Source organism: Amblyomma mixtum, chromosome 1 (assembly GCF_055824585.1).
Source record: "Amblyomma mixtum isolate Tamu chromosome 1, ASM5582458v1, whole genome shotgun sequence".
Classification (NCBI taxonomy): Eukaryota; Metazoa; Arthropoda; class Arachnida; order Ixodida; family Ixodidae; genus Amblyomma; species Amblyomma mixtum.
This window is the reverse complement of record NC_143012.1, coordinates 81,565,701-81,592,427: the sequence shown is the minus strand read 5'-3', so window position 1 is coordinate 81,592,427 and position 26,727 is coordinate 81,565,701. Positions and strand designations below refer to the sequence as shown.

The 26,727-nt window shown below is 49.1% G+C and overlaps 2 protein-coding genes across 2 annotated transcripts; one reads left to right on the top strand and one right to left on the bottom strand.

The window, feature by feature from the left end:
• Positions 1-5,569: 5,569 nt before the first annotated feature.
• On the top strand, positions 5,570-6,484 carry LOC149366951 (uncharacterized). Its single transcript, XM_089566162.1, has one exon. The coding sequence runs from the start codon at positions 5,570-5,572 to the stop codon at positions 6,482-6,484; it is 915 nt and encodes a 304-aa protein (XP_089422288.1).
• A 4,455-nt stretch (positions 6,485-10,939) lies between these two features.
• On the bottom strand, positions 10,940-26,493 carry LOC149366950 (neprilysin-1-like). Its single transcript, XM_089566149.1, has 3 exons — positions 26,359-26,493; positions 15,610-16,025; positions 10,940-13,311 (listed from the first exon to the last, which is right to left on the bottom strand). Exons 1-3 carry the CDS (start codon positions 26,384-26,386, stop codon positions 11,242-11,244), a joined length of 2,514 nt encoding a protein of 837 aa, XP_089422275.1. The 5' UTR covers positions 26,387-26,493; the 3' UTR covers positions 10,940-11,241.
• Between the last annotated feature and the right edge of the window lie 234 nt (positions 26,494-26,727).

Here is a 26,727-nt window from a genome sequence, read left to right as displayed (position 1 = left end):
TTTCTCCTTTCTTAGTGGGAGTTGCGCCATCTTCACCCCTTCGACGCGAGGGCGTGGGAGCCGCCGATTGCTCGGGCGCGGTATCCATGGTCGCTGCGCGGGAACGTTCTGAAGTCACTTTTAGATGGCCTGGAAAATCTTCGGCGTGCGGCAGTATCTCCTTCGCCTGGAATGAAAATTAATTCTTGTAGTAGCCGGCTACGTTTGCTTGGTTATCGTTAGTACCATTTTAGCGTGGCTTGTCTGTAGGTTTTTGTATCTGTCGTTGACGTTGTAAGCCGTTCTATAACTGAATCATCAAAATTTTCGCTGATCATTATCGATGCCACCAGCGTGGTGTCCTGCGTTTATGCACATGCTGTCTTTCAAACCCTTCCCGTGTGGTGCATCTCATGCGAAGTGCAAAATTGGCAGTGGTTTAGCTCTTATTAAACCTGGACGATTGCGAAAGCAACGAGGAGAGATAGGGGATGGAGAGCGCGTGGCAGCGGCGGCGGCCCCGGCACGCTAGCTATGCACCGCTACTGCGCATGCGCAACTGGCGAGCGCGGCGGCGGCACCTCTGAGTCTCCCGCGCAAGGACAGCGGCGGCGCGCCAGCTGTGCGCCGTGTGACGTCACTGCTCCTCGCGCATGCGCAGTATGGCCTTCCGTCAGCTCCACGAAATGGCTCGGCGAATCGCGTAGTGTTGCTTTCGCAACAGAAACCTACCGACAAAAAGGCGTCAATGTGAGCCACTGAAGTGAAGGTGGGGGCCCCATATGTTACTGTGGGAGCCCAGGTACTATGCACTTCTGTCTAGTTCGTTACTTGCACTAATAACACGTAAGCTGCTCATACAATTTATGGAGAAGAGCTAGCCTTTGCGCGCAACATGATATACAGTGATACGCTCTGCGACCAATAAGAAAATTCATTTCTAAACTCATTGCTTTCGGCAAGGATACGGATTCCAGGCCGATTGTTCTGGGTGATTACCGTGAATTTGTGACGAATCGAAGAGCTGCTTGGAATATCTAGGCTGGTGGAATTCTTACAGGCTCCAGATGTGTTCCTGCCTTTTTCCATCCTTGTTTCGTTTGCAACATGGTATCTGACTTTCATCCTTGGCTACAAATAATGATGAACACGAAACCGTCTGGTCCTTTCTTTACGCATTTCGTCGGCCCACTGAGCCATAACTGTTGCGAAGGTTTCACCATTACAAAATTTTTTAGACAGTGTATAGACTATCTAGACTTCTGTCTATAATCTATAAAGTCTATACTAAAGACTCTCTATAGACAAATCCTCAAGAATAGTCTATAGTCAATACAAATGCTACAGACAGTCTGTAGACAACCTATAGATTTATGGCCATACAATTTTAGTAGACTTTTGCCTATAGGAAGTCTATAGACTATGAATAGACAAAAAGAAATATCTACAGGAAGGCAATAGAGTCTATAAGAAGTCTATAGACCATTTTTATAAGGGAGCTATGCTACTGTTGCTCATAAATTTTTCGGAGCACACAGTTCACTTTTCAAAGCTTAAACACTACTTCCAAGCCGAACAGAGCGATCCGCTCAAGCCGGCGACATGGGCGAAGCGCTGGCTTTGCGTTAACCAGGACTAGTCACATCCATTCAAAATCGGTATGCGTCAACGGGGCGAAGTGTCGCGTGGGGTGATTGCAGCTCAAGCAGAACAGGTAATCTGCTCAATATTGCGAAGGAATGGTTTCGTCCTGGTCCTTTGTAGAACAGGCCTTTGCCAATACGTTCCCAACATTGGGTCAATTAACTGTGCTGCTTGGGGAGAGCACGACGAAGAGAGACGGCGTTCAGGTGCGACGCAAGCAGAGGCGACTCAGGTATATTCCGTAGACATGCTCTGCATACAAGTACTATTATATAAATCATAGGGCGGAATTACACAACCACGTCGAGAGAGAGACATGAGCGCAAGCCTCGCGCTATTACCATATCACGTTCTTCGCAATATTTACAGTACAACAGAAACCAGAGTGCACGAGAGGCGTTGCTCCAAGTTCAGACAAGAGTCCTGTGCGTGTCCGACATCTTTGGACAAAAATTCTCATTATTGTAAAATTGTAAGGAACTCCTCCGGCAATATTGAAGGTAATGGTCTATTCTTCTGATGTGTAGCAAAACCTTTTATCTATTAAAGGTATTCCATCGCCCGTATGGAGCAGTTATGACGGCCATATAAAACCAATGGGGAACGCTTTCGACGATCGCAAAAAAGTTACTAGGAAAAAAAAATGCAAGTCTGTTGACAGGAGATCTGCAGATCTATTTACTGTAGAGTTAAAATCTTATAATATATGAAAAATTGCGTTGATAAACTCTTTGCCGTTCAGAAATTCTTTTGTCCAGAATTGCTGGGTGTGTGTTCTGTTTCCATCCTAGTTTGCTTAGTCGTAAATTCACGATAATGAATAATTCACAATTCACGATAATTCACGACACCTTAGGCTCAAGATTACTCTCACCGTTGAGTGGGGTACGGCTCCCAGAAAGGCGCCTTACTTACTGCTAAAGCTGCTAAAGCACCGCTCCTCGGTCGGAGCTTTGCCCTCTCGAGTGGCTGTACATTGGCTATACATTGGCTACAACATTGGCCACACTGGCAGTTCTGGACTAAGGACGTCCACCAACGGACGCTGCCCACCAATTCGAAGGCGTTCATTTCACGCCTTCCAACTTTGAAAGTTTCTCAAGCAGAGGTCAGTTGAAGATGGCATACGACGTATATCGCACTGTGAATTGACTTACAGGAAATACGCGTCGCTGATTAGCCACGTAGGTTAGCTCTTGTTGAGAACCACTTCGCGGCGTCCAACAACGTCACGGCATTGGGCTCCGCGGCCGCATTAGATTCGCTACTATGAAGCCCGAGGGACGTTTTCCACAGCGACGTTACTCACCCAGTTGCAGTCTTGGAAGAGTGATTAGACTGCCGTTTGATTTACACTCCGCCTGGAGCTTCGACGTGAAAGGATGATCGAGGGAAATCTCTACGGCTCTAATGGCGTTAGTTGATCTTCATCTTCTTCGCTTCTTTCAGTGGCGCCTACTGCCGGCGAATGCTACTGCGAAAAACTGCTCAGCTTGAGGCTCCAAATGGAAGTCTGTGTATGACCGTAATATTCTTTTTCAATCGGTTCGAAAGAAGACGTACTATCAGCGTCAATTGAAACGCGAACAAGACAATTGAAACGCGAACAGCACAACTCGCAGATATTATACTAGGGAGGCAAAATACATGAGCAGTTGATTTTCCCATAGAAGCCGAAAAGACCGCTCTTCTGAAATGTTAATAGTTACAGTGCAGTAATCACCACCTACAAGAGTGGACATAGTCCCTTTACAGCTAAATGCAGCACAAATTGCGGCTTGGCAGTGAGTCGAGATGCGCTGGTTCACGCCGGAGATGGAAGCGCTATTTCATGTCCCCAGTGGGCGCTTCTAATGGCAGGTGTATTGGATTGGAAACTTTCCCTCTTGCATCTTCAATTAGCGTTTGTTTTGTGAATTTCAGGGTTCGAACTGGTCCGTGATTCACCGGTTGCGGATGTATTTTAGTTTTTCTAGTCCGTTAAAGGATGAAACATTCGGGACAATGGGTGAACACCGCAATAAAATCTTTATTCAAACGCAATTACACGGCGCACGGTAATTCAAGGTTTGCTCTTCTTGAACGGAGATTGCTTACAGTGGAGCATTGGGGTGAAAACCCCACTTAGTCAAAAGTAGAGTATTCACAGCGACATAGCACTGCAAATGAATTATTGAGAAGAGGGGAGAATGGGGCAAAATGTAACGCAAATTTACTAACTGCCGCCTGTTTTTGTTATTCGTAAGCATAAATAAAAAATATAACAGAATTATTTGGTTGCATCCAGGTATCCCCCTAGGTTGATATGAACAGCGGAATCGGAACACAGTAGCATTTAATGAAATAAAAAGTTGGAAATGCATTTTTGCCCCAAGTCTGGTGGAAAATGCGACAGTCCACTGGGGAAATAAGGTGCCCTTCCTAGTATCAGACAGTCTAACAGCGAATTCGCATGAATTTCTCTTCGTGGGCATCAGCGCAATAATTATCAGCCCATTGTCATGATAAACACTGCATTCAGATAAAACCATGCATTCACGTTCCATAGCTTGCTACAGACTATGTAGTTCCACAGCTAGGCTTCGCATATAGCTGGGTTACGGGATTCTTTTTCGTTTGTCTACCGCTTCTCGACAACCTTTTCTGGCTTAGTGTCCCAGCTGTTTCTCTTCTGCCGCCTTTGCTTGCGAACTGACGCGCGGTTTGGTTCAATTTGCTGAAGCGGAGCGAAAGGTTTTGAGTGTGTTTGGTGGTAATAGCGAGCAGAGCTTCCTGCATTTTTAACGCGTTCCACGAGTTATTACCCGCTCTTGCTCGGATACTCGTTCTTCGGTTGTAAAAAACCTTTGTGCATTTTCTTGCTCTTATATTTCCGCACTTTCTTTGTTACGCTATTCTACGGTACGTCTCTCAAGGGAGACCGAAATGTTAAGGGGTGTCATGCGCCACCACCAGATGGCTTCTGCGTGCTGAGCAGTGTGTTGTCGTACCACCAGGTGGTGCGCGGGAGAGCGCTTGTTTTTCATTTTGTTTTTTGCGACGTTCGGCAGTCAGTCATAATGAACAGTGTGACGTCATTGAGGCTGCGTCTCATCCCTCCTCGCACGGCACGTCGCTTTCGGAACTTTTTACGCCGCGACACTGTGTGTATGCCTCATGTACAGTCAAGCCAGCGTTGGCGCCTAGAACACATTCTTATTTCTCGGATCCCGGAGTCTACGCTACTCCGCCACAGCCTCCAAAACGGTGGCAACCCGTTGTGTTTGGGGAGGATGTCGCGAATTTGTATTTTTTTTATTATTATTATTATTCTTACAGGAGAGAAGATTTCTGATGCCAGGTTTCTCGGGGATAAATATGTCTTTTGCTGCCAGACGGACGTGAGCGAAACCAGAAATAACAATATAGTCAATCATTAGTAGGTCAATAACTGCATGCAGTTGTCGTCATTGTCTTTTGAACTTTTTGCTTTCGCTGGGCAAAAACATTATGGAAATCAGTATCCTGAACAGGCATGCTGCCAACTACACTACGGCGTCGGGAAGACTCTAACCTAGGGCGTAAATTTTAAACTGACTGGCCTGAGAGATGTTTGAGCCTAAATTAAATCTGGCCTTAAATTAAACCTAGCATTAAACATTAAATTAAACCTTAAATTAGGCCTACACTTCATTTCTTCTGAGAGCAGGCAAAGAATCACCATTTTTAAACTTAAATATAACCCGAAATTATATATCTCTCAAATCCGACTAGACTAAACAGAAGCTGCGCTTAGCATTGATGATGATGATGATCTCCTCTGGCACTCAATTCGTTCCACTTCGTCTTCTGCGCCATCATCTGAGGCCAGCCTCGAGCCCGCACGTTCGATGCCTGCCAGCAAGTAAAGCCAGGATAGAACACCTCATCCTTTGTTCTCGGCGCTGCTGCTGCTTCTATTCCAGCCATGTTGGCGACCATTTACAATCCGTCTCATCGCGGCAACATCTTCATGGTATTCGTCTTCGGCGCTCTGCTATACCTCTATCACCACGACATTCAACGGCTCCCGTTCCAGTTGCGGAGAAGACTGACCGATGTGCTGGCCTTCAAGGACAGCAACTGCTCTGGAATGCGCGTCATCAAAACCTGCGGTAAAGGAGAACTCGTCAAGGTATTGTTCGTCGTGGACACAACCCTGAAAAGCAAGTCCAACCGCCGATTTGCACGCAACGCGTACGCCAAGCGTAGCTTCGCCAGGCCGATCCACTGGCTTACAGTGTTCCGCATGTTGGGCAACGTCACCGACCAGAAGGGCGAGCTGGCGCCCAAGGCTCGATCCGAATGCCGGGCTTTCGGAGACATCGTCGTCCACAGGAATGACAGCACAGGCGAACCGTTGGATTTGGAAGTGGGCAAAAATTCTTCCAGTTACCTCCAGTTCGTGCCCTGGATCCTGGATAACTGTCCTCACGTCGACCTTGTGGTCTTCATGCAGGACAATGTGATACCGAATCCGTTCTACCTGCCCAACTACAGGGTGATGCACATGGACCACAGGCCGGAGGTAATCCACTGTCATAGCACGGGTGGCTTACCGACTTCTCTGTGCCATACGAGTTCTGTGGTGATGGTGAAGAAGCCGGGGCTCTACCTATTCGCCAGCAAAGCGTCGGTGATGGGGGACATGTTCCTCCTATCCGGTCTGGAGGCGGCGGACGTGGGAAGCTACCTGTCCGTCAATGACGACATGACTATGCTCTACACGGCCGGCGCAGTGGTGTTCTACGCATTCCCGGAGGATCTGAATGTGACCATGAAGTCGCTCTGGGAAGAGGTGATGAGTGCTCCTCAGAACAGCCCCGACTACCTGAGGCTTTGAAGGAAGTGCTCGGAGTTGTTCTTCCGCTCATAATGCTCATGGGAATGACTGGAAAGGACGCATATTAGTTTTTGCAATCTGGATTGTCTGTAGCTTTGATCATAGCCTTTTGCATGACATTGTACATTTGATAAGAAGCCGGATTTCTTCATCCACCCGTCCTCATCAATCCGGCAGTATTTTCATACCTTATTTTCTTTGGTTAGGCTCGAATAGTTGGCGAAAAATAAATGCCGTTCATGTGGCAGAATGGATGTATATTTTGTCGAGTCCTCAGGCTCTCTAACATAGTAGTATTCTAGTTTAACTTCATTCATTTTACACATGCGTTACCCAACTGTCTATGGACTCTTTGCAGAAACTGCAGGTGATTCGGAACACAACATATCGCGGTGGTGACAATGCCGTGAATATGCAAGCAAATGCACATGCCACTTAAACTAACTTGCTACTATAATGGCTTGCCCACTGCAAGGTTAACGAGTAGATAGATACGTTTTACCAGCTTAAGCGCGGCTGACCGTTGAAACCGCCTACTAGGTACTGTGGTCGCCAGCGCTAAGGAGTGCAAGCCGATCACGGCGGTATGAAAACAATGCTTACATAGAAATGTGTTTATTTCTGCTACAACAACAATGCGGGCTAGCAGGAAAACATGCTAAGGAATCGAGGTCGTCCGACTCGCCAGCAAGGCTACCAGCCAGTGTTCAACCTCTCCGGGCAGGGCAGATATTTCGAGGCAGGACAGCATGAGCTTGCGAGGTAAGTTCCTACGGGGCTTCGCACCTCTAGCGGACAGCGGTGCCCGCGCTGAAACGTCCGTGCGCTTCCCGTGGCCGGAGAGGCTTGTCTTCGCAGCGCACAGCAGCATCCACACCATGTATACATGGCGCTGAGCACAGGCGCCCCACCCCCTTGATAGTTGAGGAGCTATCAAAGGGGTGGGGTGCCTTGACAGTTGTACACCCACAACCAAGGAGACAGAAAAGGGGCGAGTCCTCAAACGGCAAAGAACAGAACAACGCGCCAGTGGCGATAGCAACAAGTGCGTTCGGCAGTCATCAATCAAAATGAACACCACCGCTCTCAGCAGCGCCTAATTTACAGCCGAGCAAGCAAGCATTAGAAAGCTTTAAGTCATTAATAACCCCTCTCTTAAAATTGAGTGGCCCAATACTTCACAACCAAAAAATAAATAAACAGAATACACTCAAACTACCGGGAATGTTTACTACATTCGAATCAGTGCGACAGCACGGATTTGTGTTACGTAGAACGCGACGATGAGCGGGCACTGCCACAGACAACGCGCACAGACATTCAACGATTTTGTTCGGGGTCGGTACCCATAGGATTAGTGCTTCATCATCACCATAAGCCTGACTACATCCACTTTGTCCCCGGAAACTTCTTAATCTCGTCCGCCCACCTAACTTTGTGCCGCCTCCTGCCCTGCCGAAACCTACTTCTTCCTCTTGATTTCGACTAGGACGTCATTAACCCACGTTTGTTCCCTCACAAACTCCGCCCGCTTATTATTATTGCTTATGCACTAAACATTTGCTGCATACGCAGCACCCCATTTCTGGCCATGCTGGGCGTAACTGGAATGCGGTCACTCCGTAAGGAATAAATTTACATTCCAGTTCACCTGTGCGACGAAGAATCTTGTATGGGCAGAAATAGCAGTAGAAATGTTTTAGAGCGAAAAGCTCTACTCCTCCCACGCTGAGCCTGAAGGTCATCTGGCTCTTAGATTTGACCTCTAACGGGAGGCGCACCGCATGTGCGAAAATCGCGCGTGGCAGGTGCTTCGATCTTCATCTTCACCTTCATCACCACAGCTGCGCGCTTAGCAGTTACGTCCGGTAGATTCCGTAAAGACGTTCGTCTGCTACCGTGATTTCCAGAGTATCGACAGCCACTCAGTTACCACAAATTCGGTCTAATAGTTTCTCGCGCCCTTAGAGAGTGTCCAAATTAAGTGAACAGTGTCAAAGACTTCATGCCCCCCTCCCCCCCCCCCCCCCAAAAAAAAAATTCTGATTTTCCGCACAAGCAAAGAATGCCCATACATTGAATACAACGAGCTATGCGTGTACCCCCACTCGTTCCATGTTGATGATGATGATGTTGACAGAATTGGCAGCGCCCCCTGAGGATGACTTTGCTCGTGAATAGTTGTGCACGTGATTGGGGCAAGACAGTCAAGCGAACACTTCGCAGCGCAGGCGATATCAAGGAAGGGAATTATTTTAGGCAAGTTTGCAACTCATAGTTTCATCAGTTCGTCAGTGCAGCCAACAACACAGAAGGATGATGAGATAGGACAAGCGCCAACTTGCAACTTAGCTTTTGAGCTTTTAACGAGCAGGTGATGAATGCATATGTAGGCTGTCTGGGAGAAAGGTCGAGTTCGTGGTGTAAACGGCATGTGTTTGTGTTTCATTTGTTTTCATACGTTGTTATTTTGTTGTGCAGATTCAGACATATTCTCTGAATATGCAGTAAAGATTAGTTGAATGTTAGCACTGGGCTGTCTCGTCCTAATGTTGTGGAAACCCAGAAATTTAGCCAAAATTTTGAAATTTAGCGTCAGTACCATTTTCGAATGATCGCCGAGTCAAGCAAAACGGGCCCAGATAAGAAAGTAAATCGGGAGCTGCAACTGATGTTCTGGGTAGTTCTTTGGATAATCTTCGCTCTGCTAACAAAATTTGATGATGAGGCCGCATATCCAGAATCATTGGTACCTATATCACGGAAGAATTAAATCAACCGCAAAAGCTGCTTAATCATGAGATTTCCTCTTCCCGTGTGGCTACGGGGACTGGAACCTTTGACAACCAATAGTTCAGTACTACCGTTGTACCACTGCCGCCGTGTCAGAGTTCATGCAAGTCTTATGGAGGCATTCCCAACCCCTACACTGCCGTTTCTGCAAGTGGTTAAAATCGCTGGTATGCAGAGAAAAAGAAAAATAAGACTGCAGGTTTTCTAGAATCTATGCTAATTGCCGAGGATGCAAACCGCAAGAAGTTTTAGCATTTGACATTGGTGTCCATAGTTAGGAGGCTATGGTTAGTTGGCGTGGTAGTCGGAGTTAATTTTCAAGAGCATCCGATCAAAAAGTTGGCTGTTAAGCTCTGGTTAAACCTGGAGTGACGCAAGCGCTTTCCCTCTCTCCACTCCCTCCACTCGACACGGCACATGCGCACAGCTGTTGCAGCTCGGTTTCGCCGGCGCCCCGCGCCGCCGGCAGCAGCAGCTGCTCCGCCCCACGTGACCGGCTGAAGGCCACTGCACCGCCACGGAGCTCAAGGGGTGCCACGCTGAAGGCTCGAGGAGCTGGCGTAGTGTAGCTCTCGCTACAAAACGCGAAAAATCTAAAGACAACTGGTTTTTCTGAAGTCTGTTTTTTTTTCACAACATCATGGAATTCATAGCCCCTAAATTTGGATGCAATAAAAGCCCTAAATGAAGAATTCTAAGTACGGATGCATTGCTTGGCACACCATCTATCCACATCGCAAAAAATGTTTGCAGTACACACAAAACTTAAGCACATAAGCACACTGATATAAACATCGCTGGTACGCAGAAAAAAGGCAGTTAATAAAAATTCAAACTGCGGTTTTCTAGATTCTAGGCAAATGGCGCAGGATATAAAGAGCAAGAAGTTTCTGCAATTGACTTTGGTGTTCATAGGAGGTTATGGTTAGTTGGCGCAGTAGTCATTAATTTTCAAGACCATTGTGCCAAAAAACGCGAAAAATCAATAAAACTGGTTTTTCTGAAGTCTCTAAGTTTTTTTCACAACAGTACGGAATTCATAGCCCCTCAATTTCGATGCAATAAAAGCCCTATATGAAGAATTCTGAGTGCGGATGCACTCCTCGGCACACAATCTATCCACATCACAAAAAATCTCTGCAGCACAAAGAAAACTTAAAATACATAAACACACTCGTAAATATGAGCGTTGATAACTTGCACAATACCAGTATTGCGTGAAATACTGGCAAAGCGACGAATCTGCGGTCAGGTACGTCCACTTGGCTGACGCATCACGCAACATCATGTCTTCGTCTCAAATACGACTCAATAGTAGCCGGGGAAAAAGGAAATGAGAATAAAAAAGCATGAAATCAGATCGTTGTTCGTTGCATACGAAGGCGGAAACAAAGGTTCCAGTGTCCGCTACATGTTTTCTTCAAACACTTTAGGCGCCCGCCACAGGTGAGAGTGCGTGCAAAAATTGTTCCTGGAAGTATGTACAGCACACACTACACAGCCTCATCAAAAGGCAGAAAACGTGCTACCCTAAAACAATTTGCACAGCGATGGAGCTCAGTGCCTCGTAAGTCTATTGTGGGCCTTATACAAACGAAGTGTGATTGGGTTTCCATATTTTATAAATCTCAGTTGCTACCACTATATACCACTAAGTATATACCACTAAGTAGGCAGGTATTACCAAGATCGTTTGCTTTTCCGCAGAGGTCTCAGCCAGAATTGTAAGATAAGGCTAATCGGTATTACATCAAGGCTATATCAATTGCAATCAATAGCGCCGTTAATCGAAATCAAAAAGATATTTCAAGAGCGACTGCTGAATTCATCAAAACACAGTTGGCAGCAGAAATTGTTATACAGGAGGAACAGCGAATGTGCGGGGGGGGGGGGGAGGTATGGTGATGAAGAATACCACGGGAACACTTCGATGCACCACGATGAGGGGTTTCCTGTGCCGGTGGTCAGTCGAAGAATTTGCATTTTTTCTCAGGATTCATCTTTGCGCCAACCGAACAGTTGAACGAGCTCGCGAAGGCCGCGGTGTTGCGCGCAATTTTGTTGCAATCCGCCACGAAGGCGCTCTTGAAGCCGTGTGCAGAGCAGGCCATGTGGCAACTGGTCATAAAGAACGCCTTTAGAGGCGAAAGGTCTTTTCCGACAGGAAGGTTGCCGCTACCACTCTCATCAGCGTCTTCCAGTGCAGCGTATGTGATTTCAAGCGCCGGCACCTCCGGAAACACACTGTCTTCAGTAAGGTTGTTTTGGCAGCTCTCCCTTTCGTGGAAGGCTTTCCTCGATTCTGCTGATAAAACGCTCTCGACGCTTGTGCCGTTTGGAAGCCAGCGTATACCCACCTCATCTAAAGCCTTAACCAACTTCAACGCCAGCAAGTACCCCAAACCACCGAAAAACATGGCGTTCGTTCCTTTACTGTAGAACAGGGGCCTGTTGAGGAGGTAGGATGGGACATTCAGGCTCCCCAGTGTATAGTCATATTCGGGGTACGATGGCGGAAAGTTCTGTGGCAACACAAGAGCGTCAAAGTACGTCTGAGAATCGTTGATATGACGCACTTTGGCGTTTGCAGTGCGTATAATCTTTCGCGCTTGCATCCAGAGTTCGCTGAACGACGCCTCGGTGCTGGGGTAGTCCTTGTAAATTTTCTCAAGCTCCTGGCTTCCCATCGACGTTTGAGGCCACGCTCGCATCTGGACTGACGCTATCTTGTCGACGAAGACGCGCTTGCCACTTTCATCTAGCCACGTTGTGTTCTCCACCTTTTTGATGGCTGCAGAGACCAGACTCTGGAACCCAGCGCGAATGGCGTCCCGGTCCCGTTCGGCCATGCGGCTAGAGATGTCGATCGATAGCACGAGCACCTTGTACGTCTCTTCCACGTGGAAGCAGCAGAATAGGGACCGGTACGTGTCGACCTTGTACTTGGCGCCGTAATGTCTCAGCAGCATCTGCGGCTCGGCTATCGGCGCGTACATCTGGACGAATGTCCAAGCGAACTGTCGGAGAAGTCGCGGTTCGGAGTACTGGCCTAAAAATTCGCCGATGGTCTTTAAGAGGTCCTGGTTTTCGAGGATAACGTCGTCACTGACACCTAATTGAGGATCCAGTTGTATGTTTTCTTGAAGAAGTTTGATCCAGGTAGCTGACGGAGTACTGTGCAAGTGATCGCCGATGTTTTCGACGTGGAAGACAGCGGGGACTTGCCTTTGGGTGAAGATTAGTTGACTCAGCTTTATTAACACGTTGCCTTCCATGGTGCGGGTGTCGTTGATGATATCTTCTAGGGTAGGTTGGTTCATCGTGTTTACCGTGGTATTATCGGCAAGGTCACCGTAGTAGCCCATCCAGTATGCTGAGTAGCTGCTGCTGTCGTTCACAGACTCAAACTGGTTCAGAAGAAAGGGTATCTCTGACGCAGGCTTGAACACAAGGCGCCACTTTCCAAAAACAGGCTCGGCTAGCACGCGGACTTCGAACCATAAGTGGACCTGCCACTTGTATGAAAGTTCGAGCAGTACTCCGAGTGCAGTGGCGTTCGATGGAGACGGCTCCGGCCAGCTGAGACCCATTTGCCGCATGAGTGCCCGGAACTGCTGCAGGTAGGCGCCGCTGTGGTCCTCAGCGCCCATGCAGGACTTGTGCATTCTGAGGGCCTTGTGTGCCACCGGGAACTTGTCCGTGCCTTTGAGGAGCATGGTGCTGAAGTCTGCGACCCGCTGGAAGGCGACGTCGTCGACGGGAGTCTTCGAGTGTTCCCTGCGGTCCCCAGAAGGCATCCAGGCGGAGCAGACGTAAGCTGAAAAATCCTCGCAAGGGTCGATGCTCTTGTTGAGGTTGGACATCAGAAGATTGGCATGGAAGAGGCAGTCCACCGTGTCGCAGTAATCGGAGTGCTTTGCAGGCGCCTTCGGACTCCGGAATGTGAGCGCGATAACTGCCGTGGCGACTGCTATGAGCAATATCGTTCCGACGCATGCGCTAACTGCGAGGACAGCTCTTGTCGTAGGAGTGAGCTGCAAAGAAAAGAAAAAAAGCCCACGCTCCAACTTTAGCGCATTGTATGCGGGAGCAGTATTTTTTGAAACGTTCCGTTTATCCTTCATTTCATTCGACAGGGACGCCAGTTATGACGATGGTTACGGTGTGTAAGGAAGCAAAAAACTAATAACAGACAAAGCATGCTCCGCGCCGTCACCTAAAGTTCCCTCATTTGAGCAGAAAAACTAGTTCTGAACAGTTTCTTAGGGCAGCAGTCTGGGAAATACTCGCAATTTTCCCTGCGTTATTTTATGGTATTTTTTATTAATGCTTACTGTCTTCAGGAACGATGAAGGCCAGAAAGCAGAAATTTGTGAAGTGTTTATCGTTTTAATGAATATTTTGTGAGCTGGGAAGTTGAAGACACACTTCTACCTGCTACTGCTAATGACACCTGACTCGTTAGTAATGCAAACTCCGTCTACGTTATTCCCACAACTCTTTCAGCGGTTTTTGCAGCTTTCAGCGGTTTTTGCAGTGCTTTCTCACACTTTTAAATTGTGTCTTGAATGTGGCATATTCCCTCGACGCATGCAAGTAGTCAAAGTCTCTGCATTGATCAAAAAGGGCGACAAAAATGCATATCAAACTGCAGGCAAGTCTATGTGTTGCCCGTATTTTCTAAGGGTCTGGAAAAGTTAATTCACACAAGAATGACGCGCTCCTGTGAAACACAATATACTGTCCGAAGCTCGATTTGGTTACATTAAGACATCCGAGACTGCACTACTTCATATAAAACAGGATATTATTCATGCTTTTGAAAAAAAGGAGTTAGAATTAGGCATAATTATTGACTTCTCTCAAGCTGTTGATTATATTGACCATGCACAGCTTTTTTTTTAAACTTTAAAGATACGGCATCCTGGGCGCAATACTCTCCTAGCGTCCTACCTCCTATACCGCTAGCAATATGTTAGCATAAATACCCTCCGAAAAGTCACTAACATACCAATTACAGTGGGCGTTCTCCATGTCAGGATCCTTGTCCCCTTTTTTTTAATCTTTATGTTAATGACTTTGTTTGCCATGTGTGGAAGTGCTAAGCGCATTATAAATGAAGACGACGCAACTGTGATGCTTTCATCTAAGAGTGTTCTTGACATAATTAACCATGCGAATGTGTTTTGAACGATTTAAAAACTGGACACTTAAGAATTTTCCCAAATATTTGTGGCTAAAAAAAAGTTTTTCTACCGAAAAATAAAGTTCTTGCGTTATCTGATCCGCATTTCGGCTCAGAACGAATTGATGTTGTAGAAAGCATTCGTGTGTTAGGTGCCCGCTTTACTAGTCAGTTGAGCTGGGATGATCATGTAACCATAGTAATAACTAAGCTTTCTTGTATCACAGGCATTATAAATCGGCATAGACGGCCATTTCCGTGTAATGTAGAACTTTTCTGCCGTATCAAACTTTATGTTCCTATCACACTTGGGTTACTGCCATTTTGCATGGGGGGCTATCACTGCAATTAATAAACAGAAGACTTATCTGCTTCAGAAAAAAGTTTTACGTGCAATAAGTAACCAGAATTTCTTCACCCACACAGTAAAGCTTTTCGATCAGTATGGTGTACTATAAATATCTGACCTTTACTACCTACTGCTTGATGCATACAGAACTGACCTAGTTAAAATATACCAACTACCTCCGCAACATAGGAGACTTTCATGCCAACACTCGCCAATTTCACAGCAGACACCCTGAAAACTGGTTTGTTGAAACATGTAGTAGTTACATATGGTACACAAAGTATTAAAATACATTGCCACGTGCTTTGAACACACTCATTGCTGATGTGAACATTGCTGAAATTTCACGCAAATCGCTTTTAAAACTGATGTCAATCCTGCAGCTATATCGAAACTGCTACATCACTGATGTTTTTCTTGTGTAGGTATGTATGTACAGTCGTGTCTTCATTTTTTTCTTTTCCTTCTTTTTTCATTATCGTCTGCTGAACCAGAGTGTAGGGGTGACTGACTTGTTTCGATCTATATATGCTTTGCATCAGCCCTCATTTTTGTGCATTGCTGTCTGCTGCCACGAACTGCAAGGGCCGATAGAGTATGTCTCACATCTCGGTGGACACCTGAACCGCGCCCTAAGGGAAGGGATAAAGGAGGAAACCAGAGAAGGTATGTCTCGTGGCTGCCAATCCAGCACCGCGCCTCCACTTGAACGTCAAATTGCGGCGCCGATGACCATGTCTTGACTAGCCCATTAAAGCTTTCGCTTTAAAACCCTAAAGAACACATCGATACACTCACCTCTTTCTCTGGGCTTTGGGGCACGGGTATATAATGTCCACTTAGACGCCCAGTGCTCAACCTCGTGTTCGTCCTCACTGCCAGGTTTCTCCCCGTTGAATACCAACGCGCCTCCTTGAAGGACCCCGCGAGAGAACGAGCGGCCGCATTACTGCGGTTGTCCTCCGAACGGTGCCCAGGCCCCGCCAGGCCCATGGCTCCCGATGTCGTGGAGTATCCTGCTGGAGACAGCGTCTGCTGACGTGACAGTTCGGCCTGTCTGCTGGGAGCCAGTGACCGATCTGGTACGGCAGTGACGGTGTCCCGTTCGTCCGCACTCAGCAACGGGTGAATGCCGCCTGGAGACGGGGGACTCGCCGTCGGCGTCGCAGTGGTGACAAGGACTGAGGAAGGCTCCGTCTGCTTCGGCGAGGATGCTGCAGTAGGAATTATGGTGACTGTCACTCTGTTTAAAAAGCCGATCAGAATGAAGGGCTATCTAGGAACCTAAAAACGGCACTCGCGCAGCGGTCTTGCACCACTAAGAATTTGATGTATTTCTTTTCCTGTTAGGAAGTTCTCCGAATATATTTCGGCCACCTGTGAAAAAATTCAATCGGCCTCGTGGTATTCTGTCAGCGATTTCCTTTATTAATATTCACAAGAAGCTAAGGGAGACACAACCTTGCACACGAGAATACATTATCACAAAATAATATACAGTATGTGGCTGGCGAGTTTATATTTGAAACAGGCTTTTGTTGCGAAAGCAACCCTCCGACAGCCAAAGCGGGACCTCAGGTGGCCGCCGAAGCTACGCTTACCTTGCTTCAATTGGTCGAAATGGTCGTGACGTCACAGTGCTCAAATTTCGAAGGCGGCCAATTGTACTTTGGCTAGTAACCATGCAACCATTTAAAGGGATGGTATATTGATGCTCCATTTAAGTGGGACTGAGTTTAGTTAATTGCTTAATTAACCGATTCGCCTAATTATCCTTTCTAATCAGACGAGATAAATAAATAAAACCGAGTAGGAAATTGGTCGAGTTGGGGAGTGAAACCAGGCCCTCCGGAGTGCGAGACGAGCACGCTAGCCACTCCGCCATGCCAGCCCGCTGGTTTGACATGAACAAAGGCGCGTCTAGTGAATACGGTGTCTTCGTTCACTCCCATCTTCCTACCTTCCCGTTACGGCGAGGTTTAGGTGTCCACCGAGATATGCGAGACAGATACATTTCCTTGCCTCAAAAACCAATTTGCCGACGAGCAATGCGTGGAGCCGAACGGCGAGCAGTGCGTGGAGCCGAACGGGCGATTGCGTTCTGTGGACTCCCTGGCTGCGTGCCGGAATGGTCACGTGACCAAATATGGCGGCGCCCATGCTCCCGCAATGTAAAGCGTCTATAAATGTGCGCTTGCCTTGGCGTGAATGCTTTGCTATGAAGTCCTCTAAGGAGGAGCGGCAGCGACAGGAAGAAGCGAGAAAGCGACAACATGCACAGAAGACGCCAGAACAGCGTGAATAGCGCCTTGCAAAGCGTCGTGCTAAGGATGCAGCTCGGCGACAACGTTCTACCTCGCAGAGTGGTTCCACGCCATCGGTCACCCCGGTGAATCTCAACACCTGACTGCTCAGGAACGCCGCAATGCTACCAGGCGAAGGCAACGCGCTGAAGAATCGCCAGAAGAACGCGCGCACCATGCTAAAGCAATTTACCCGGTTTAACCAGAGCTAAACCACTGCCAATTTTTTTTAAACCCTAACCCCAGATTAAGAGATATGCGGGTTGTGAGGCACCACGCGTGAGCGTTGAGGGTAGCCTTCGGTCGCAAGGATGCAGATGAACAGTGGTAAGAAATTAAAACATGACCGGGGCGCTGACGCGTGCTTTGCATCATGGCGCAGTGGCGCTAGTGTGTAAAAGCAGCAGGTCGAAGCAGTAGTGGCCATTCTATTGGGACATCGGGTTTGCGGGTGTCTGTTACCGGCGCCGTCGCACGGTGGACGCGGTTAGCCTTTAGGGACGACGTATTGGCTAGTGAAGTCTGAAAATGTCACACTGTCACGACACGCAATGGCTAACGACAAGCAGATGCGACACACAGATCAAGCTATGGAAACTGTGCAAACCAGAAGAGGTCATGTAGCACCGATATGCTGAGCATACAGAAGATTCAAAATCTAAGACGTTGGAGCCAGTACTAGTGGCTCTTGCACATTAAGCGATATTTATTATTGCGAAAGCAATACTACTTTCACTTTCAAACCTTTGTGGTGCGACGGCGGTGCACATGAAATGACCTTTCGCCTGACCTCTGTGTGACGTCACGCCGAAGAGCTGGGCGACCATCTCGCGCCGTCCGTGTGCGACGGCGGTGCACATGAACGGCAGCCTGACTGGATTGGATTAGATTAGATTGGATTGAATTGCATTGGATTGCATATCCGATGCATCGTCACAAGTCTAACCACAAGAACCACCACCAGCTACACTACCAGCTGTACCATGGCGTAGGTACGGATATTGCTTTCGCAATTACCGGGCTTAACCAAGCTAAGCCACAGCGAATTTTTTAATTCAGTTGCGATTCTGTGCTGACACAAGAAATGCAAATGAGCGGGCCATGTTGCCGATATCTAATTCAGTTAGAAAAAAAAACAGTTTGTTGTGCCACTTCGTTGCGAACATTATGTAAACGTAATGAAACGTGATTTTCTCAGGCACCATAACACGCAACAGGCGCGTCATACTTTCGTATTTTAAAAAGTTCTGCCGGCTGTTACACGTACGATCAAGACATGTAGCTTGACGGGGCGTCCTGGTAGTCAGTAGACTAGATCAGTTAAAACCAAATCCATGCTTTTAGGCTAATCCATGCCACGACCCCGAAAATCTTATTTATTAAAGCGTGTGGGATTTCGAAGCGAAAAGCTTCACAAGGCAAGTCAACACCGGGTCCGGCGTATGCTCCGTGATCAGAATTAGCCACAGCTGCGCAAGCGCAGAACCGAGTGTCGTCACAGAAGAGGCGCAAGTGGTCGGAGCGCGGCGGCCGCCGCAACCGCCGCCGCGACTCCACCGCCTGACCTCACGGCGCAGCCGCGCGCTACTGCGCATGTGCGCCGCCTCACCGCCGCCACTACTGCGCGCTTCGCCTCCTCGCCACCGTTTGACCTTTCGTTGCAGCCGCACGTTTACCACAGTTACTACCCATCCGCAAGGAGGGCTACATAAAGCGCTTGCCTACCGTTATCGTGGTGCTCCCAGTGCACTGTGCGCGAACTGCGACAGCCATGACGTCAAACCAAGCACCACTGCAGCTTTTCGCTTGTATATCGAAACTTAACCAGAGCTAAGCCACTGGCATTTTTTTTCACTCACGGCCAACGCCGCGGACGACGACACCGGGTTTTCTGCGACACGGGGCCGTTTTCTCGAGGTAAAAAAATCGGACCACAGGCTGCCGCTTCTCCGCAGCAATGTACGAGAACATCTGTCTCTGACAAGTGGCAAATCACACACAAATCGCAGCGGAGCAAGACTTGACTAATGCAGCTTGTTGCTAACAGACCCATTGCACTGTAGTTTCTACCAGTTGCTTTCACCCACTCGCGCCCCTGCGCTATGATGTAAAGCACGCATGAGTGATCCGGCAATGTTTTAGTTTCTACCTATACATTTCATCTGCATCCTTGCGACCGAAGGCTAACATGCCAAGCTCGCATGACAGGTCTCCCAACCCGAATATCTCTTACTCTGTAGTCAAGGTAAAATGAAACAACAACAATTGACAGGACGGTTAGCACGTGTTAACGCGAGATTCAGCGACAGCTGTTGAGGCGATATGTTGAGGATAGGGGAGTGACCTCACATCGGTAGAGTTCTAGGGTGATATTTTCAATTTCCCACACGCAGTTCTTTACGCGACAGCATGTACAGCTAATGCAGATACGGAGCTTCTTGCGAACAGACCCGTTGCACTGTACCTCTCCCTCCAGACACGTGCCCAGAGGCTGCAGAGGAAGCCGCCATTGCACTTGCTATCACTCGCACGGAAGCCCGGTATATTTCAAGTGACTCTAAAACTGCGATACAAAATTTTGCTCGAGGCCGAGTTCATGTCCCTGCTTTTGACATACTGGACTCGACTCGCCCGATGCACCGCCGCCCCGCCATGTGGAGTTGATATGGGTGCCTGCGCACTCCGGGAATTCCGGAAACGAGGCCGCCAACCTTTTAGCCCGAGGTTCTTTAAACCGGGCTCAGGTGGCCTCTGATCAGGGATTCACGAAGGAGCGCATGCATTCATTCAGTGAGCTGACCCAGGCATACAGAGCCTCACGCCAGCTCTACCCCCCTGCTTCACCCCTCCCTAGATAACAAACACGCATCACTCTGGCGCAGACTACAGACACACACTCTCCCTTCACCCCTTAACCTAGCCCACTATCATCCCTCCTTCCCCACTCCGGCATGCGCCCTATGCCCAGAACCCTTCGCCTCGTCCCTCCACATCATTTCCCTCTGCCCGGCGGACCCTCCCCCGCGGGACCTAGAGAACCTCATGACCTGGGAGGACTGGGAGGCCCTGCTGCGCTCGGAGGACCCGGCCGTGCAGACCATCGCCACCGGCCGTGCTCCCAGTGTTATGGACCTTCGGAACATAAACACTTGAGTGCAGTGGGGTCGTGCGGGGACCATGGGGCGTGCCCCGAATTCCTGTGTAAATAGTTTTCTCTCTCTATCTCTGTACAGCTCGTTCGGTCGAAAAGCCGTCGTAGTTGCAGTCAACCGCGCGCGTCGGAAACAATCGTATGATGCCAATCGTTGAAAGCAGAATGTTCCGGATGGATGGATGGATGGATGGAAACAACTTTATTACACACAAAAAAAATCTTCCAGGGTGGTGACCTACTGGTCCAGGAGTCCACGGGCTTGTGCTTCACGTAAAGCCCGATCCTCCAGCCATTTCTGGCCGGCGGCCTGAGCAGTCCGTAAAGCAGCCTCCAAGGAAGAGAGAGTGGGATTGGGGATGGGGGGTACTGCCTTTGGGGAAGGACACTCCCAAAGGTAGTGGAAAAGTGTGGATCTGGGCACGCCACAGGTGTTAAAATCAGGAGGAAAGGTGGGGTGAAAGCATGAGAGGCGGTGGGGGGAAATAAAGCAGCCTATCTGTAACTGTCGCTATGTGACGCTGGATGAGGGCGACAAGGTACAGTGGGGTGGTGGCAGTGTCACGCGGCTGAGTTTGTAGAATGTTGCGATTTGATGATATGTAGTGAGGACCGATGGGGCCTCTTTCGCAGGTTTGGGTGCCTGATCATCCGGGGTCCGGGAGGAGAGTTCTCGGGCCAGCGCATGAACGCGCTCATTACCGGGGATCGAGGCATGCCCAGGGACCCACGGCAGAGTAACCGTTCGGTCGAGGGAGGTGACTGTGGCAAGAATGCGATGTGTTGCCGGCGTCGCCACGCCCTTTAGGTAGTGGCGGTACGCGGCCTGGGAATCTGGAAATTTCGGTTACGTTTTTGTCAATGGTGGAGTGGGCCAGAGCAAGTGCGATGGCGGCTCCTTCCGCCTCTGCAGGCGAATTAGTTCGGAGAGTGGCGGCGGCCCCCACTGTGCCGTTTCATAGGTTGCGACTGCCGTGAAATATCCTGCTCGAGAATTTCGTGCCGCGTCGACATAAAGGATATCGGAGCGGTTGCTGTATGTTTTGGTGTAATAGCTCACTCGTGTCTGCCGCCTACCCTGATGGTGACTAGCACTCGTATTGTGTGGAGGGGCTTCTGATATATGTGATCCTGCGTGCGCAGAGAAATCATGTAAGGTATAGGACTTGTTGTGGTGGGAATGGGTGGATTGAGACTAGGTGTCGCAGTAGGCATTGTCCTGTTTCCGTGCGACTCAGGCGGACTATTTGGTTGGTGCGTTGAGGCTCTATTAATTCGATCACTGTATTGTGGGTACCAGTGGCCAGGAGACGTGTCGTGCTAACCGTCCGTGGAAGACGTAGTGCGGAGTTGAGCCGTGCGTACTAGGATGTCTGCCTGTTGTCATTGCCGCTGAGTGAGTATGTGGTATGGAAGCTGGTATGCAATGCGGCTAATGATTAGTGCATTTGTCATATTGAGGGTCTCGCGTTCAGACAGCCCATGATTGCGTGCTGCCACCCGCCTGATAAGTGCAGCGGCCTGTTTGGTCTATCTTTACAAGAGCTGAAGGGTGGCGGGTGCATAGAGTGTGTTGTTAATGAGAAGACCGAGAATCTTCACCTGAGGCACAATGGGCACTGAATTCCCGTACATGTGCAGTTCAATCGGGGGGTCACTGGGGAAGGGCTTCAGCTGCAGGAGTTTCGATTTATTTGGAGAGCAACGGACGCCTGTGTTCGTGCGCATAACTGGCTCCTTGAGTCAGTGGACGCCTGAATTGCACTTACAGGTAGTACGTGGGGTGACGAGAGAGATGTGGGCTGAAACAGTGACAACGTTGTGTTATAAACGCTGCGCAGAAGCCATAGGCCGTCCAGGTTCATTTTGTTCATTGGCGTTGGCGTTGAAAACATTTTACACTCCAATCATTTCAAGGAAAGGAAGTGCGCATAACTGGCTCCCTGGGTCAGTCGACGCGTGATTATAATCACGTGGGATGATGAGAGAGAGAGAGAGAGAGATGTGGGCTGCATGCGTTAGCGCTGACAACGGTGAGCGAACTCTCGCGATCAACCAGTAACTGAATCTGGCTCAGCTATGGGAGGCCCGACAGGGACTTCTGAAGCGCTGGCGTCACCAGCGACACAATCGTAAATTGAGACTCCGCATAGCCGCTCTCACTCGCGAGGAAGAAGAATACGCGAACACGCTAGCCCGCGCAAACTGGGCAACCTTTTGTAACGACCTCAAGGGTACATTAAGCACTAAACGCATGTGGTCCCTCCTACGCGCTCTCTTGAATCCAACAACCACTAAATCTCAGACACAAGTAAACACAGAACGTCTAATACAACTAGAGCTCCAAAAGGGCACCGACGTAATTGGCCAACTAAGGGACACTTATATACCCACATCTCTTCAGTCGGCAGATCCACCCAATCTACCTCCACCTAACCCAGAACTTGAAGCCGACATCACCTTAAACGAAGTCCGCCGAGCACTCTTTAGTAATCGCCGCTCTACGGCGCCGGGGCCGGATGGCATAACGTACAAGGCACTACTAATCCGGACGAAGTCTCCCTCCAGGAACTCACGGAGCTCTTTAATAACCACTGGCAAGCTAGGACGCTCCCATCAGCCTGGACCCATGCCAGCATGCGATTTATACCCAAACCGGGCAAAGCCCTCACTCTTCAAAATTTGCGCCCCATCTCCTTAACGAGCTGTGTCGGCAAGCTCTTCGAGCATGTCATTCTCAATCGCCTGCAACCGTTCCTAGAAACAACAGGCTTTCTCTCAAACGTTCAATTCGGCTTCCGTCCAAACACCTCGGCGCGAGACGTCCTTCTCGCGCATAAAGAGTCCCTCTTTTGCACTAAGCGTCGTACAGCCTCTACGCGAGCCATACTGGCCCTGGATATCCATAACGCTTTCGACACAATAAGCCATGACCATATCTTCACGCCATTAGCCACCACAGGGTGTGGCACCCGCATATGGCAATATATTCGATCCTTCCTTCAGGGGTGCACGGCAGACCACCTTGGGGATGTTGCCTCCCAGCCTTTCCCCCTGCCTAACCGGGGAACCCCAGAAGGGGCGGTTCTATCACCTTTACACTTTAACATTGCCCTAGCGCCACTGGCAAAGGCCCTTGCTGCTGTCCCAGGGCTCCACACAGCCATATGCGCAGATGATATAACCCTCTGGACAACGGGAGGATCCCTTGGAACAGCCCAGGATATCCTGCAATCTGCCATAGAAATCACCACCACTCATTTAGCAAACACAGGCCTCCTTTGCTCTCCAAATAAATCGGAACTCCTGCAGCTGAAACCCCTCCCCAGTGACCCCCGATTGAACTGCACATGTACGGGAATCCAGTGCCCATTGTGCCTCAGGTGAAGATTCTCGGCCTTCTCATTAAAAACACACGAGATGCAACCGCCACGCTTCAGCTCTTGCAGAGACAGACCAAACAGGTCGCTGCACTTATCAGGCGGGTGGCAGCACGCAATCATGGGCTGTCTGAACGCGAGACCCTCAACATGACAAATGCACTAATCATTAGCCGCATTGCATACCACCTTCCATACCACATACTCAGCGGCAAAGACAACAGGCAGACATCCTAATACGCACGCCTGTCACCTCTGCCTTACGTCTTCCACGGACGGTTAGCACGAAACGTCTCCTGGCCACTGGCACCCACAATACAGTGATCGAATTAATAGAGGCTCAACGCACCAACCAATTAGTCCGCCTGAGTCGCACGGAAACAGGACAATGCCTACTGCGACAGCTACGTCTCAATCCACCAATTCCCACCGCAACAAGTCCTACACCTTACATGATTTCTCTGGGCACGCAGGATCACATATATCAGAAGCCCCTACCGCGCAATATGAGTGTTAGTGCAGAGGCGGAAGTTCAGAGGCGGAAGGAGCCGCCATCGCACTTGCTCTGGCCCACTCCATCATTGACAAAAACATAACCGAAATTTGCACAGATTCACAGGCCGCGTACCGCCACTACCTAAAGGGCGTGGCTACTCCGGCTACACACCGTATTCTTACCACGGCCACCTCTCTCGACCGAACGGTTACTCTGTCGTGGGTCCCTGGGCATGCCTCGATCCCCGGTAATGAGCGCGTTCATGCACTGGCCCAAGAACTCTCCTCCCGGACCTCAGAGGATCAGGCACCCAACCCTGCGGAAGAAGCCCCATCGGTCCTCTCTACATATCACCAGATCACCACATTTTACAAATTCAACCGCATGACACTGCCACCACCCCACAGTACCTTGTCGCCCTTATCCAGCGCCAAATGGCGGCAATTACAGACAGGCTGCTTTATTTCACCCCACCGGCTCTCATGCTTTCACCCGACCTTTCCTCCTGATTGTAACACCTGTGGCGTGCCCAAATCCACACTTTTCCACTACGTTTGGGAATGTCCTTCCCCAAAGGCATTACCCCCCATCCCCAATCCCAGTCATTCTTCCTGGGAGGCTGCTTTACGGACCGCTCAGCCCGCCAGCCAGAAATGGCTAGTGGATCGGGCTTTACGTGAAGCATAAGCCCGTGGACTCCTGGACCAGTAGGGGAGCACCCTGGAAGATTTTTTTTTTGTGTGTAATAAAGTTGTTTCCATCCATCCAACTGCAACCTGCCAGGGCGGCAGTGTGGGGGGTCTTTAATGTACATATAAAGACAAACAGGAATTTTTTGCCATTTATGCGGGAGAATATCGCGTTCCTCTCGTTCGTAACGGCTCTCACTGCTGAGACTACCTCGCGAAATATTTGCATAGACCTCGTCTTTGAGAACCAGAGATGGTTGCAGCAAGTCGAGCATATATCCATCTGTTTCTCCGTCCACAAAGCTTTCTTGTAGACAATCAAGAACTGTTAGTGGAGTGTTTCCTGAAGAAGGAAAATGTGTGAAAAATATCAACTTGTCTGTAACTGTACATACATGTCTGCTCGAATTCTTTGCCTCAGTCTATCGAAAAACTGAAACAGCTGATGAGCTGCGCTCAAATGTCGGATTAGGAAGTGACGTAATCGTCGGCATTTTTTTTTCAGCGTGAAACCATTTATGAGCGCTATTTCTTTTCATATAATTGATATTTCACTGTATATATGTATATATATCAGTAGATGACCCTACGACAGTCTTGCATTTTTTTTTGTCTATTAACGTTTTCCTGTCGTCAAAAGCCTTGCCCAATTTCTATGGCAGCCAACTGTTCCATGCGATCGATGGAATCACTTGAAAAGAAAGAGTTGTCGGCGCGTCATCGTCGCCGACAACGCCGACGATGACGCGGAACGCTGGAAAGGGCGCATAAGTGCTGCGCTCTAAAACTGTGTGTAGCCTGAAGAACTGGGTATCGAACCCATCACCTCTCCAATGCGGCGTGGATGAATTAACCACTAGACCACCACTTTGGTCTACGTGAGGGCGTACGAAGGTCTTCACGGTCTGAATAATAAGACCCAAGAACACTTCGAAAACAGAACCTTCGTAGGTCCGTAAAAAAAGCAATAACTGCTCATTTCGTTGCGATCCTTTCATGTTTTTTTTTGTCCTCTGCCGTTAACCGCTCCCTTGCCTGAAGTAGTCCGGGGAAATTACGCAACATTACAGATTGGAACGTAGGCTGGTACCCCCACCAGACCCGTCGTTAAATAAGACGACTCCAAACTTACATGTTCCTACACCCGGTCATGTCGAACTGTATGTTCCTGGAGGTAAGATCAGACGAGTGTTCACACTACGGGGTGGGAGGGTCCCTCGACCATGTAATCTTGGAATACCCAAATTCTGCTGGGAGAGCGCAAAATATCGGCTCTAAAGAATCCTGGCAGAACCTGCAGCGTTGTTTGGACCCCTAGTTCCATGAGATACGCCTCGTCCAACTGACTGACGCAACAGTCAGCATCTAACGTGGTGCCTCCTGCCACCCTGGCTTAAGCTTAATGCCGGGGGGGGGGGGGGGGGGGGCGGAGGGGGCGGGGGATGCATTTCTTGGGCAATAAAAGTTCGTTCTTCCCCCTCTTTGTCCTCTCCCGCCATGTCTTCAAGATTATACGCCTTTTAGTTACCTTTTACTTTGTCGAACTTGCTGTCCATGGCCTCATTCCGCCGTTCTGCCTCCAGTCGCTTCGCTTTGATTCCGCGTGTTCCTTCACGGAGCTGCTCTTTCGGGGAGGCGCTCCTGGAGTGACGCTTCCCATGGCGAGGCTGACCAGCGCTTTTGTCGGGCGTCTTTGCAGCAGGAATCGTGGTTTCCCGTTGCTCAGGCGAGGCGCCTTTGCTTCGAGGCATCTTGCAACCACCGCTGCATGGCGACCACGGAAGAAAATGTAAACCGCTTTGAACTGCATTGCGCTACAAGGGAACGCTGCCAACCAATTCGCGAAGTGGACTGGTCAGTACTGCATGTTGGGAACTATCTCAGTAAACAAGAATCA

Coding starts and splice junctions, on each gene's coding strand:
- LOC149366950 (XM_089566149.1), bottom strand. CDS start 26,386: ATGGACAGCAAGTTCGACAAAGTAAAAG. Junction 16,026..26,358: donor CAAGTTCGACAAAGTAAAAG/GTAACTAAAAGG, acceptor TTCCTACTGCAG/CATCCTCGCCGAAGCAGACG. Junction 13,312..15,609: donor CCCAAAGCCCAGAGAAAGAG/GTGAGTGTATCG, acceptor TTTTCTTTGCAG/CTCACTCCTACGACAAGAGC.
- LOC149366951 (XM_089566162.1), top strand. CDS start 5,570: ATGTTGGCGACCATTTACAATCCGTCTCATCGCGGCAACATCTTCATG.